This window comes from Ceratotherium simum, chromosome 1 (genome assembly GCF_057802395.1).
Source record: "Ceratotherium simum simum isolate JZ-2026a chromosome 1, ASM5780239v1, whole genome shotgun sequence".
Taxonomy (NCBI): Eukaryota; Metazoa; Chordata; class Mammalia; order Perissodactyla; family Rhinocerotidae; genus Ceratotherium; species Ceratotherium simum.
This window is the reverse complement of record NC_141900.1, coordinates 22840143-22855791: the sequence shown is the minus strand read 5'-3', so window position 1 is coordinate 22855791 and position 15649 is coordinate 22840143. Positions and strand designations below refer to the sequence as shown.

Here is a 15649-nt window from a genome sequence, read left to right as displayed (position 1 = left end):
TACCTCCTTCATGAAATAGACAATGCATTCTAAAACCAGTAAAACTTTGTTTACATATCAAAGTAGTTACATCAGGTGGGAGAAAGGTTAAGTAGGAGCTATTCTACAACTCTGAAGACCTAAAACCCATCATGTCATTTTTTACCAGCTTAAAAGTAATTTGCAAACAGTGGCACTTTTGTCCTCCCCTCCTGGGATAGAAATAGTCATGTCTAGAGGGAAGGGAGGTGATTTACCAGGCCATCCCAGCACCCACACGTAACTAGTTCAGCAACCTTGTTTAAGGTAATCTTCAGTATTCTTCTGTTCGCACTAGTCAACTTTTGATAGTTTTTAAGAAGAAAAAAGATTTTCAGATTGGAATCACTTTCAAGATCTTATGGTTTCTGTTGAAGACAGAGAAATAAGAACTTTTAAAGCATGATGAGATGAAAATAAAATAAATGTAAGAAAATAATTACAAAACAAAGGTAAAAACATTATGGTTATCAATTTTAGTATTTATTGAAAGGTGGAAGACAAATTCCTCTCAAACTCCAAAAACAAATCTTGCACCTTTGCTAAATGTGAAATGAATTCTGAGATATTTGCTTTACATGACAATGAACTTGTCCAAAAAATAACTGAATGCAAATTTACCAAAACACTGCTAATCTATTATTTACAAAAATGATCTTACCTGCCATACGAATTTGGAAAAAAGTGTTTTACACTCAGGAACACTAATGAAATACCTCGAAGACTTAACTCAAGAAATAAAATCTTTTCTACCCTCCATGACCCCCCCAGTTATAGAATGGATTAAAAATGAATATATGTGGAAACAAACATAATATTTCCAATAATCTTACACACACATGCACACACACACACCGAGTGTTGTACTAGATCAACCTAATCTTTATTTAAGGTCAACAGCCTTAGTGACAAGGAAGATAATGAATATGGCTTTAGTAAAATTTTCAACTAAATATCACAAATGCTTAATTCTTTTGCTAGCTAACCAGCTAACCTGAGTATGGAATATATATTACTTAGATAGCTAAACGGGTATGAACAAAAGTAATTTAAAAAGAAAAAAAAGCACTGTAGCAGACACCACTGAGGTACCTTAGTTTTTCTGTAAAGGTCTGTGTATCAATTTAATAATTTACATAACAACTGTTTAGTCTATATAGTATAAGATCATATAGAAACTATATATTAAGTGCTTTATTGTTCTGGTCCAAGAAATTGGAAATAACAGCAAAAAACTTGTGTTCAGATAAAGAACTGGAATGTACTACTAGGAAACCATTAATATAATGCAATATTGAAGTAGAAATTATTTGTGTGTAACAAAGGTAGTCAGCAAGTTTTCAGATTGCATCTGAAGACGATTTTAAAATGATAACCCGTAAGACAAGGAACATACACATTACTGAAGGTGACAAGGCTGTATCTTGAAATCGGAGCCCACTGATTTATACTTCACCTCCATGGAGATATATGCATTTTACAAAACAATTAAAATTTCAAAATATGGAGAAGTTTGACTATAGGTTATATAGGAAACTATACCTAAAAGCAACTATGGTTGTTTTAGATATGTCTTTAAGTTAAAAGTTTAAGGCTCATATATTTTGGAGGGATACCCTAAAGACATTTATTACAGTATGATCTCATGCGTCCATGTGTATGCTACTGGAAAATTGGAACAAAAACAAACCTTGTTAAATATATCACCCTTCGGTTAAAAAAAGAAGAACACAGGGCCGGCCCCGTGGCCTAGTGGTTAAGTTCGGCGCACTCTGCTTTGGCGGCCCAGGTTTGGTTCCTGGGCACAGACCTACACCACTTGTTGGTGGCCATGCTGTGGCCACAACCCACATACATAAAACAGGAAGACTGGCACAAATGTTAGCTCAGGGTGAATCTTCCTCAAGCAAAAAAAAAAAAAGACGAAGACTGGCAACGGATGTTAGCTCAGGGCAAATATTCCTCACCAAAAAAAAAAACGAAAAAAAAACAAAAACAAGAAAAGAAAAACAATATTTTAACCACATCCCCTCCTATTTCTCAATACTGGTTTGCTATGAACATTTGTCTCCCAAAAAGGTAGGTACAAATATATAAATATAGCTTAAAAGAGAAGATTAAAGTGGTGAGGGGCAGGGTAAGCCAGTAACATATAAAACAAAATCCCTATTTACATTATCATGATTTATACCTTCTTCATCCCATGAAAATTCCTATGTTGCAAATACATATATTGATTTCCTACAAACCATCGAAATTTCCTACAATATTTGCCTACCCTTTTAAACTGCGGGCCAGAAATCACATCACTGCTGCAGTTTATTTTTTCTGGTGAAATGCCTCTTTCTAAGTGGCTTCTCCCTAACCAGAAAGATAAGCAGTTTTATGGGTACCACAAATGAGGCTGGGTGAGAAACCAATGAAATGGGAATAGCAACACTAGCCCAAAAGGCAGCACAAAGAACCCCAGGTGAAAGTCATCAACCAAAGTATAAGCCCAGAAAAATACCCAAGACAAATAAAATAAAATAGATTTGCCATGAGCAGAGTTCCTTACATCAAAGCATACATTAAAGACATTTGTTTGACTTTTAATTACAGTTAGTAGAAGCAGTCTGAAATGGTGCCGGAAGTCCATCACTGAAAAGATTTGTTTTAATCATCTTTAGTGAGGCACTGAAAATCCTATTTCCTACCCCAATTTTACCTTCTAGAGCTTCTTTTCAAAAAGAAGTACTCTAAATTGTTTACCTTGCTAGGGTAGGGAGAGGGATCCTTAGAAAGATGAGGTGACACATCTTATTGTGTTAGTTATATCTCTGTATATGGCAGTTGAGTCATTGCCCTTATGTTAAGATTTTGTATTTGCCATATTTTCCTCCTGTTCCATAAGAAAAATGTAAAAGAGGATTTTAACTGTTCACAATTAAACTTTCTGTAACTAAAGATTTTTACTCAGCTACTATTAAGTATAGTATAGGTGCTTAATAGTAACAAAATTTTCTCAACTTCTTATTTCATATATTACAAAGAAAATTTATGTTAGGGCTATATAATCTGGCCACATAACTTCATTAGTTAGAAGGGTTGGATATCACAAACAGACTCTGTTTCTCCCAACTTTATAAAATTGTTTCTATTACCTCAACTGCTTTCTTAATGTTGCATATAAATATTTTAAAATGTTTTCCAGGGAATAGGGCTAGAAAGTTTCACATACTCATCTTATTCAGCAATTTAAGAAGTTATGCAAAATATGATATACATATATATATTCCCATACATACACACACATATATAAATATGTTTTCATAACTGAATCTTGGTTTTAAAAAATGCTTGCACAGTGTGGGGAAATTTAAATATTCACTAGATTTGAATATGGACATTTGCACTCCATTACCACTCTAAATGAATATACCAGCAGAAACATAACAGAGCAAATAAATGATTTAACTGAATTTTGTCAGTTTGTCTTTTTGCCGACCCAACAGAAAACATATTTATTATTATGAACCTTTATTAAGTGGCTCACATATCAGTATAAATCACACTAAAAAGATTTTTTAAAAGCTATTTACACTACAGTGCTGACACATTTTAAATGAAAAAAAGAAAACTGGTATAAATAAGCTCTATGGAAAAGCCTTAAATTGTCGAAAAAGAATTCTGGCTCATATTACAAAAAATATATATATATATGTTAATGTCAGCTCTATTCTAAAACCCACGACTTAACTCAAATGATTTTTTAAAGACTCCTTTTGTTTAAACCTGCAATGTTTACAGTGCGTCTGGCCCTAAGTGCTTTGATACTTCACAGTTATGGACAGGCACTGAGGAATGTTACAAAGCTACATAAACTATATTTTGTAACAGACTTGGGAGCAAGTCCTTGGCTTGCTTTCAGAATTCATGAATCTTTATTACATTATTAAGTTTAAAAAAAAGAGAATTTTAAATGGTATGTACAAATTTAGCACAAAACGTCATCATCTTTTCTATCTTGATTTGAATGTGCTGAACTATGTTGCCTTGTATCAACTAGACTTATGAGACTTCCAGGGCACAATTCTTCCTTTAAATCTTTGTTGCTATTTTCAAATTCAGAGTCCACGTCAGTCTTAAATTCTGTAAATTGAACATGATCCAATTTTGCTTTAACATTCTTGCCATCCGTATTATTCGGTGCTCTAGTCTTTTCAGTAATATACACATTCACAGGTTCTTCCTTGATTCTTACAGATGCAATAGGTTCATGTTTAATCTGCTGTAATTCATATTTAGAATGAAGTTTCTCTGAAAAAACAGAATCCAAGGAGGTTTTGCTCACAGCACAAATCACGTTGTCAGTGTGAGGTCCAAGAACTGATGATGTGGAATCTGGTGATGTGCCTGTTTCATGAGTAGCTGTGTTCTGAGCAGTGTCCTCCTCTGAGTGATATAACTTGAGCCGAATATGCCACGCTAAACTGCATACAGCTGAAACTGTCTTGAATTGATGAACAACATTCCTTGGAATAAAATAAATGTCATTATCATACAGCTGAATCCTGGCATAGCGAATGCCTTCCCTCCTCAGTTGATTAAGTTTTGCATCATCAACCCATTGGACACACTAAAAAACGAAAAGAAGGAATACCAATAAGTCTTTTCCACAATAAAAATTAAACTGAAGATAATAACGGTTTAAAATATACCTGAGACAGTGGAGGTTCATGTAAATCTAACTGCATTCGTTGAACTACTTCTAAGAAATCTTCAGCATGAAAACAAATTACATCTTTGGTTATTCGGGGTTGATCAGGCCTAAAAAAGAATATGAGATAATGAAGAATCTGCCATTACTGTTTCACTCTGTTAGTCCTTATTAAATTCAAAGCAAAAATAGTTTATGGTCAAAACCCACGTACTGTCTTAGAAATAAAGTTAAATTATTAGAAGACCATTTACATATTTAAACAAAGGAATAACGCCATGAGTTTCAACCTAAACACAGAGAAAAACAACTAACTTCATTTTATTATAGTTATGTGTAACTGTATTTTGAAACATTAAAATGATCTGAATCAGTTAATTATGCAAATCAAAAAAATTAGTGTTTTGTCTTAAAGTTAAGGTCAATACTTCAACAAATTAAGTACTAAAATTGAAAATACTACATAAAAATTAGAGGTAAATGTGGGGGAGAGGGAATACTTTCTTTCAATAAAGACATATATAACTGCAATGATACCTAAAACCCCTAAATAACTCTTAATAAATCAAGAGGCATTCATTAGAAAAGTAGTAATAAAAACTGTTACCACTCTTTTTGCTGGAGTTAATAGTGTCTTTAAGTATAATTCTAAAAAAATCCTCAACTTCTTCAATTAATTAGGAATACACAAATACATTTTTAGAGAAGATGCTCAAAAATGGATTTCGGAATAAAATTCCAAGCAACATAAATACAAAGAAAAATGAAACCAAGGCAAATCATAACCAAATTTTTAAGAACAGTGATAAAGGGAAAATCTAAAACTCATGCATTACATTATTATAGAGGGAAAGAAGGATAAGAATGATTGCAGGCTTCTCATCAGAGATAATGCAAGCAGAAGAGCAACACCAGAAGACCAGCACAACAAAGAATGTTAAAGGAACTTCTTCAGGCTGAAGGAAAATGATACTTAGATGAAAATGTAGATCTCTTTAAAAGGAATGTAGAGCACAAGTAACAGTAAATATGAAAGATATTTTATTCTCATTTTTTAAATCTCTTTAGAAATAATTCCTTAAAGTCAAAGTAAGTAACGCATTGGGGGGTTTATAGCATATATAAAGTAAAATGAACGATAATAATTAGCACAAAGCCCAGAAACAGAGTGGGGGGGGATAAATGGCCCTATACTATTAAAAGGTTCTTACACATTACATAAAGAGGTCTAATATTATTTGAAGGTAGACTGTGATAACTTTAAAGCAACCACTAGTAAACAAAAAGTGGAGGTATAATGGAACACTAAAAAAGACAAGAAAAAAAAGAGGGAAAAAGGAATGAAGAAGAGAAGAGGCAAATGGGAAAATGATGATAATTTAAATCCAAATTTACTCATATTATATGTAAATGATCTAAATACGCCAATTAAAAGACAGAAATTATCAATGGATTAAAAAAAAGCAAGCCTCAACTATATGATATCTACATGAAACAGTGATATAGACACACACACAGGTTAAAAGACAGAATGGAAAAAGATGTAACATGCAAACACTAATCATAAGAAAGCTAGAGTTACTATACTGACATAAGACAAAGTAGATTTCAGGACGAGGAATACTACCAAGGATAAAAAGGGCATTTTATAATGATAAAGAGGTCAATTTATCGAGAAGAAATAATTCTAAATGTGCAGTCACCTAATAACGGAGCTTCTTGTTAGGGGCTAATACATCTGGTGACTTTAAGTTGAAGCCAGTGCTCATTTACCATTCTGAAAATCCTAGGGCCCTTAAAAATTATGCTAAATCTACTCTGCCAGTGCTCTATAAATGGAACAACAAAGCCTGGATGATAGCACATCTCTTTATAACATGGTTTACTGAATATTTTAAGCCCACTGTTGAGACCTACTGCTCAGAAAAGAAGATTCCTTTCAAAATATTACTGCTCAATGACAATGCACCTGGTCACCCAAGAGCTCTGATGGAGATGTATAAAGAGATTAATAATGTTTTCATGCCTGCTAACACACATCCATTCTGCAGCCCATGGATCAAGGAGTAATTTCGAATTTCAAGTCTTATTATTTAAGAAATATATTTTGTAAAGTTATAGCTGCCATAGATAGCGATTCCTCTGATGGATCTGGGCCAAGTAAAATGAAAACCATTCCAAATGCCATTAAGAACATTCATGATTCATGGGAAGAGGTAAAAATATCAACATAAACAGGAGTTTGGAAGACGTTGATTCCAACCCTCATGGATGACTTTGAGGGGTTCAAGCCTTCAGTGGAGGAAGTCACTACAGATGTGGTGGAAATAGCAAGTGAACTAGAATTAGAAGTGGAGCCTGAGAATGTGAGTGAATTACTGCAAACTCATGATAAAACTTTAACGGATGAGGAGTTGCTTCTTATGGATGAGCAAATAAAGTGGTTTCTTGAGATGGAAACTACTCCTGGTGAAGATGCTGTGAAGATTATTGAAATGACACAAAAGAATTAGAATATTACCTAAACTCAGTTAATAAAGCAGTATCAGGGTTTGAGAGGACTGACTCCAGTTGTGAAAGAAGTTCTACTGTAGGTAAAATGCTATTAAACAGCATCACATGCCTCAAAGAAATCATTCATGAAAGGAAGAGTCAATTGATGCGGCAAACTTCATTGTTGTCCTATTTTAAGAAATTGCCACAGCCACCCCAACCTTCAGCAACCACCACCCCAATCAGTCAGCAGCCATCAACATTGAGACAAGACCATCCATAAGCAAAGATTACAACTCGCTGAAGGCTCAGATGATGGTTAGCATTTTTTAGCAAGAAAGTATTTTTAAATTAAGATATGTACATTGTGCTTTTTAGACATAATGCTATTGCACACTTAATAGATTATAGTATAGTGTAAACCTAACTTTTATATGCACTGGGAAACCAAAAAAATTCGTGTGACTCGCTTTATTGTGATATTCACTTTATTGTGGTGGTCTGGAACCGAACCTGCAATATCTCCAAGGTATGCCTCTATTAGAAAAGAAGAAAGGTCTCAAATCAATCATCTACACTTCTAACTTAAGCTGGAAATATAAGAGTAAGTTCTCCCTTAAAAGAAGAAAAGAAATAAAGAGTAGGAACAATGAAATAGAAAACAGAAAAACAGAAAAAAATCAATGAAATAAATGGCTGATTCGCAGAAAAGAACAATAAATTCTGCCAAGATATTAATATAAACACAAAAATCATTAACAATATTAGCAAACTGAATCCAGCACTATTTAATGTATCATAAATATTAACACATGTATATCATATATATTATAATATATATACGCATATATCAGATCTATACACATATACACAAACATACCTCTTGGTTATTTTGTATTATCATACATATCGTATACAGAATAACCAAGAGAAGTTCTTAATCTCAAGAACAGAAATGGAACCACGGAATTACAGGATCTTAGGGTAACTGTATGTTTAATTTTATAAGAAAATGCCAAACTTTTCTATAGTTCCCAGAGAAGTGTATGAAAGGTTCTGGTTAATCCACATCCTCGCTAGCTTTTGGTACTTTTTTTTTTTTAAGCAATTTTAGTGGGTGTAGTGTTCTCTCACTGTGGTTTTAATTTGCATTTCCCTTATGGTACAATTATATTGAACAACTTTTAATGTGCTTATTGGCCATTTGGTACCTTTTATAAATTGTATGTTCAAATCTTTTGCCCAGTTTTAACTGGGTTGTTTGCTTATTCTTGAATTATAAGAGTTCTTTATATATTTGGATACAAGTCATACACACACACCCCTCAAATATTTTCTCCCAGCCTGTAGCCTGCCTTTTCATTATCTTAATGTATTGTTTTCTTTTATGGCTCATCAAATCTTTGCCTAATGCAAAATTTTCTCTGATGTTTACTTCTACAAGTTTTAATAGTTTTAATGGTTACATTTAGTTCTATTATCCATTTTAATTTTTTGTATAGTGTGAGATAAGAGTCAAGGTTTGTTTTTAATTTTTGTTTTGGCATATGGTTACCCTGTTGTTCCAGCACCATTTCTTTCTTTCTTTCTTTTTTTTGTTTTTTGAGGAAGATCAGCCCTGAGCCAACATCCATGCCAATCTTTCTCTTTTTGCTGAGGAAGACCGGCTCTGAGCTAACATCTATTGCCAATCCTCCTCCTTTTTTTTCCCCAAAGCGCCAGTATGTCACAGTTGCACATCCCTCCAGTTGCTGTATGTGGGACGTGGCCTCAGCATGGCCGGAGAAGCGGTGTGTCGGTGCGCGCCCGCACCCGGATCCGAACCCGGGGCCGCCAGTAGCGGAGTGCGAGCACCTGACCGCTAAGCCACGGGGCCGGCCCCCAGCACCATTTCTTGAAAGACTCCTTTCTCCACTGAATTATCGTGGTATCTTCATTGAAAATCAATGATGGGTCTATTTCTAGACACTATTCTGTTCCACTGATCTTTAAGTCTATCTCTATAGCAATACCACCCTCTATTAATTACTGTAGCTTCATAGTAAGTTGTTTTTTTTGAGGAAGATTAGCCCTGAGCTAATATCTGTTGCCAATCCTCCTCTTTTATTTTTTTTGCTGAGGAAGACTGGCCCTGGGCTAAGATCTGTGCCCATCTGCCTCTACTTTATAAGGGACGCCACCACAGCATGGCTTGATAAGTGGCGCGTAGGTCCGCACCCGGGATCCGAACCTGCGAACCTGGGCCACCGAAGCAGAGCACGTGAACTTAACTGCTACGCCACCAGGCCGGCCCCTTCATAGTGAGTTTTAAAATGACAGGTAGTGTAGTGTAAATAATCCTCCAACATTATTCTTTTTCTTTTCCAAGACTGTTCTGCCTATACTAGGTTCTTTGTATTTCTATAAGAAAACCTAGTGGGATTTTGATTGGGAGTGAGTTGATTTATAGATCATTTGGGAAAGAACTGACATGTTAATAATATTGAGTCTTCCACTCCATAAACAAGGTATATCTCTACATTTATGTAAGTCTTAATTTTTCTCATTAGTATTTTGTAGTTTTCAATGTATGTCATATATTTTTATATTCATCCCTAAGTAGTTCATAGTTTTTTTATGCTATTGTAAGTGGCGTTATTTTTTTCTTTTCCAGTTTCCAAATGCTTACTGCCAATATATAGAAAGGCAATTAACTTTTCAATATAGTCTTATCCTGTGACTTTGATAAACCTGCTTATTAATTCTAGTACTTCTTCTGTAGACTTAGAATTTTCTCTGTACACAATTATTTTGCCTTACTCTAAGACCCTGTAATTCCATTTCTTTGTGTTTACTGAAATGAAATGAAATTACATGTGCACACAAAGGCTTGTAAGTGAACGTTCATAACTGCTTTATTCATAAAAATCCGAAACTGGAAACAACTCAAGTGTCTATCATCAGGTGAATGGATAAATCAATTATAATATATCTATACAATGATATACCAACTCAGCAACAAGAAGGAATGAACTACTGATATATGTAACAACATAAATGAATCTCAAAAACATTATGCTAAATGAAAGAAGTCAGGCAACATGTATGATTCTATTTACAAGAGATCCTAGACTAGGCAATATTAACCTATAAAGACATAAAATAGATTAACAGATGTCTGGAGCTGGAGAAGGATGGGGGAGATTAATTGCTAAGGGATATGAGGGAAACAAAATGTTCTCTATTTTAGTTGTGGTAGTAGTAACATGGCTGTAGACATTTGTCAAAACACATCAAACTGTATTACAATAAGTGTGTTTTATTAGATGTAAATTATACTTCAGTAGTTGATTTTTCAAAAAACTGGATTTCAAAGAAGCAACCTCAAATATATAAATCTATGTGAATCCTTTCTTTATAATGCCTCAAGAATGATATAATTTGATCAATACTTCACAAGCTACCTAGCTGAAGATTTCTTTGGAGTCTAAATCAACCCAGTCTTTTATTTCAAATTGGTGTTAAACTTGGCTCTAAGATAAAGTCAAGAATCTAATATTCTAGGGGCCAGCCTGGCGGTGTAGCAGTTAAGTTCATGCATTCTGCTTCAGCAGCCCAGGGTTCGCTGGTTCGGATCCTGGGTGCGGACCTACTCACCGCTCATCAAGCCATGCTGAGGCAGTGTCCCACACTGAAGAGCTACAACTCTACAACTATGATATACAACTATGTACTGGGGCTTTGGGGAGAAAAAAGAAAAACAGGAAAATTGGCAACAGCTGTTAGCGCAGGGCCACTCTTCCTCAAAAAAAAAAAAAAAAGGAAGAAGAATCTAATATTGTAATACCTAATGTCTTCTTGAAAAAAAGAGCAGAACTCAAAACACCAAGATAAGGAAAAAGAGAAAGCACTAACTTTTAGTATAGCTTAATTTAACAGCAAGGAATAATAATAAAGGGATCACAGACCATGTTTGTAGCAGAGCCATGAAGCCCTCTTATAGCACTAACAAAATTGTTTTTTTGCCAACTTTAGCTGTAAAAGATTAAAGCAGCATTGGTATAGGAAGCAAATTGTATTTTACAATAGTGAGAAAATTCATAGCTAGCAATATCTCATTCCAAAATCTTTCTCAAGCATATTCTTAAATCTGGCCACCTAATATATTAGTAGTTTGGCAACAGTCCTTTTTACTGTGAAAGTGCTAGCCACAAAAGTGCTTTTTTATTCAATAAATATTTATTCGGAACTATGGTGAAGGACAGGACACAATCTCTAACCTCAAATCGCACATTAAGTGGAAGAGAGAACATACACCAACAATAAGTAAAAAGCACCTAGAAGAGATTAAACAAAGTGCTAAGGCCATGAAGTGGAAATATTCATCTCTGAGTATACAGAGTGGCTAACAGAGTGGCTAAAGTATACAAATGTGGCTAACTTTACTGAACACTACCTCTAAATCAGTTTTCACCTTAAGTAAATCTTGATGCCACTCTTAAATCCTTTATACCTAACATTCAAGAAAAACCTCATTAATTTAAAACAGAAGTTTATGATTTCCACAGAGATATATTTGCCTTTACTCTGACAAAATTAATATGATAACTAGATTACAGGAAGAGCACAGAAACTATATGAGAACAACCAGAGATATTTGAAAGTTAACATTTAACTAACAATTGAATTATAAATTTTACTGAATTACAAACATTAATATTGTTTTCCTAAGGACCTCTTAGGGTTAGTTCAGTAGCACTAGCTACTTTGTATACCTGAAACTGATAAAGTTTCATTTATGTTAAGAAAGAAGGTCAGTTTACACTGGCCTTCCCACTCAGTATTAATTTATAAAATATTACTGTAAATTTTCCCTTTTGAACAAAGGGTCAATCCTGTATTAGTAGCCCTTGAAAATAAAATTTCCTCATGTAGAAAACACAGGTTATATTTTTCATAAAATCTTAGAAAACTATGCAATATTGACATTTTATATTTTTAGAATTAAAGTTTCTTTTTACTTAGAAAAATTTCTTGTATATTTAGTATCTGATTCTGCTGCTTTAGGGCTGGCCCCGTGGCTTGGTGGTTAAGTGCGCGCGCTCCACTGCTGGCAGCCCGGGTTCGGATCCTGGGCGCGCACCGACGCACCGCTTCTCTGGCCATGCTGAGGCCACGTCCCACATACAGCAACTAGAAGGATGTGCAGCTATGACATACAACTATCTACTGGGGCTTTGGGGGAAAAAATAAATAAATAAAAATTATAATTCAACTGCTTTAATAAGCAAAATAGCATATTCCAACTTAAATTCCATACCCAAATACTCAATTTGAAAACAAAAGCCTAATTTATCTTACAGTAAGAGCAAATTTAACTTACAGTATAAATATAGCTTTGTTATATGTCGTTTTTCAATTTAATAAATGGAAAATTTCTTTTTTTTTTTTGTGAGGAAGATCAGCCCTGAGCTAACATCAGTACTAATCCCCCTCTTTTTGCTGAGGAAGACCGGCTCTGAGCTAACATCTATTGCCAATCCTCCTCCTTTTTTTTTTCCCCAAAGCCCCAGTAGATAGTTGTACGTCATAGTTGCACATCCTTCTAGTTGCTGTATGTGGGACACGGCCTCAGCATAGCCGGAGAAGCCATGCGTCGGTGCGCGCCCGGGATCCAAACCCGGGCCGCCAGTAGCGGAGCGCGCGCACTTAACCGCTAAGCCACGGGGCTGGCCCCGGAAAATTTCTTAATGTATACGGGATGACACCTTAAGTATATTAAAGACAATTATCCATTTTTTAATCTATCAAAAGATTCAAAGTGAAATGGGGAAGCAAAGCTGGAAAAAATTAATAGAGTAAGGTAAAAAAAGTCTTTCTTAGTAGACTTAGAAAGGGAGCAGTAAGGTAGAACAGTATAAGAGAAAACATAGGAGTCTGGAGTCAGACTATCTGAAATCAGACTCAGCTCTACCACTTATTAACTGTATAACTATGATAACATTATTTGACAGCCCTGAGCCTCAGTTTCTTTGTGTGATAAATATGGGCTTAATAGTAGTTGAGAAAATTAAATGAACATGTGTAAATGGGCATACAGTAAGCACCAACTGAACCTTAGTTTTTCTTTTACCTCAGATATGACAGTTGTTTTCACCTCTAGTCATTTAGAAAATGAAATTATTTCAGTCAAACCCAAAAGACAAAAACTAGGTTGTAGCAACTGAAAATCTTTTTTAGTGTAATTATTATGATTAGGACATCCAAATACACGGAAAAATGAAACTTTTTTCCCACACAAAGAATTACTGAGAAACTTCCCAAGAAAAACTTTAGAAGCCAAGAAAACTGTTCACGGGGGCCAGCCCATGGCACAAGCAGTTAAGTGCACGTGCTCTGCTGTGGTGGCCTGGGGCTCGCTGGTTCGGATCCCGGGTGGGCACCGACGCACTGCTTGGCAAGCCATGCTGTGGCGGCGTCCCATATAAAGTGGAGGAAGATGGGCACGGATGTTAGCCCAGGGCCAGTCTTCCTCAGCAAAAAAAAAAAAAAAAAAGGAGTATTGGCAGATGTTAGCTCAGGGCTGATCTCTTCACAAAAAAGAAAAAAAAAAAGAAAACCTTTCATGACAATAGCAGTAGTTAATATATACCATTCTCCACAGTGCACAGCCTTCAACACTCCAACAGCAGCTGTAGTCTGTCGTTCAAAACCTTGTCCTATATGATCTGCATGGGCTCTTGTCCTGTCTTCAAAGAGCATCTCACGGGGCTCACTAGTTCGAGGTAGGTACTGCAGGTTTTTTATTTCATTGGTAGTCCTGTTTAAAAAAAATACACACACGCATATATATATGTATATGTATGTGTAGGGGGGGGAGGGAGGGAGGGAGAGAGAGAGAGGGAGGGAGAGAGGGGCAGGCTTATGTATTAAGGCTTAACTGCCTTCAAACATTTGTATTGATATACTGAGGCTTAACTGCCATCAAGCATTTATTAATCACATAATTCAGATGAAAGGAAATTTTAAATCACCTGCTCCCAAACCAAGTTCTATTTTTAAAATGAACAAGTATAAACAAAACACATATATAATCCCCTCCTTTTTCTAACACACCCTTCACAAAAGTGGCATTTGCAAGGCAATATATACTTGGATAAAAAAACTAAATTACAGATGGTGTGGTTTACCCAGGTTTCCCTGTACGTAAAATCTACCTTGAGGTTTGGGTCTAATTTGTGGAACCATGCCCCCAACTCAGGTCACATGGCTAACACAAGGTATATATCTGGAACAAACAGGTAACTTTTTTAAATGCATTAATTTAATATTTACAGAAAACCTACTATATGCCAGGTACTATCTAGGCACTGGAGCTAGTGAATAAGACACACAAGTTCCATACTCTTGTGGGAGTTTATAATCTAGACAGAGAAAGACAAAAAAATAAATAGCAAGAAAACACCAGGCAATGTGTTTCCACGAAACATGCATGGTTTATTGGAGGTACAAAGGAAAACCTTAGCTCCATCTTGGAAGACAGCCATCTCCCACTGGCCCTCTCCTCCACTGCTCACCTTTCTAGAATCCATATGCATACTGAAGCTGCTGACTACTTAGCCTCACTCATTGCAGAAACCTTCTCCAATTTTGCTGTAGAAGGGGAAAAGGGTGAGAATGACTCCATGGGAGTCCTCAACTCATTTATCTTCCTGTATGGTTTTCCTGTTGCTTTCAGAGATAAATCAGGATTGCCCTGATAATTTTCTCCTCTCATCCTTGTCTATCCCCTAGGGTCACTCTTATTAGTTCTCTAACTTCCCACCCTCAATCTCTACTACTTACTGCTCTTTGTGCACTCCTGCATTACAGTCTTATTACACACTTACACACACACAATGATGATGCTATCACATACTCTTTTGCTCTTTGTGATTAATGTTCTATAGGTTAAGGTTCTACAGAAAGTTAGATAGTGCTGCTGCTTCTTGTGGAAAGCTAACAGGCTTTCAAGCCCACAAGTCTGGTCACATTAACACCACATTCTAATGAATTAACACTTCATATAAAGCATTTAGCACAGTGCCTGGGGCAGTGTTGTTATGAGTTGGTCAGACTACAATGTGATGTGAAATCATCACATATATCACGGATCGTAATCCCTGAGGTACAGGCAAGTTCCTCAAGGGGCTAGTGAACTCTCTTAAATGTAAAAGTTTGTGTATATCTGTATTGTTCTGGGGAGAGGCTTTCAGATTCTCAAAATGATTTATAAATCTAAGAACCACTGAGAAACACATCAATTTTACCATTTACTACTAATTTATACATTAACTGGTAAAGATTTCATTCAAGTAATAAATATTTATTAATGACCAGGCACTCTATTTAGGTGCTAGAGACATATTAGCAACACCTACAACATAGTTCCCACCCTCGTGCAACCTACAGTTTACACAA

The 15649-nt window shown here is 35.4% G+C and overlaps 1 protein-coding gene across 1 annotated transcript in view; it reads right to left on the bottom strand.

Moving 5' to 3' along the window:
- Positions 1-479: 479 nt before the first annotated feature.
- Positions 480-15649, bottom strand: part of RSBN1L (round spermatid basic protein 1 like) — an 80301-nt gene continuing 65131 nt past the window's right edge. The window contains exons 6-8 of the mRNA XM_087443203.1: positions 13842-14009; positions 4719-4827; positions 480-4636 (exon numbers count right to left, since the gene is read on the bottom strand). Of these exons, the coding sequence (XP_087299329.1) occupies positions 3995-4636; positions 4719-4827; positions 13842-14009 (919 nt within the window). The 3' untranslated portion in view covers positions 480-3994. The remainder of the gene's footprint in view (positions 4637-4718; positions 4828-13841; positions 14010-15649) is intronic.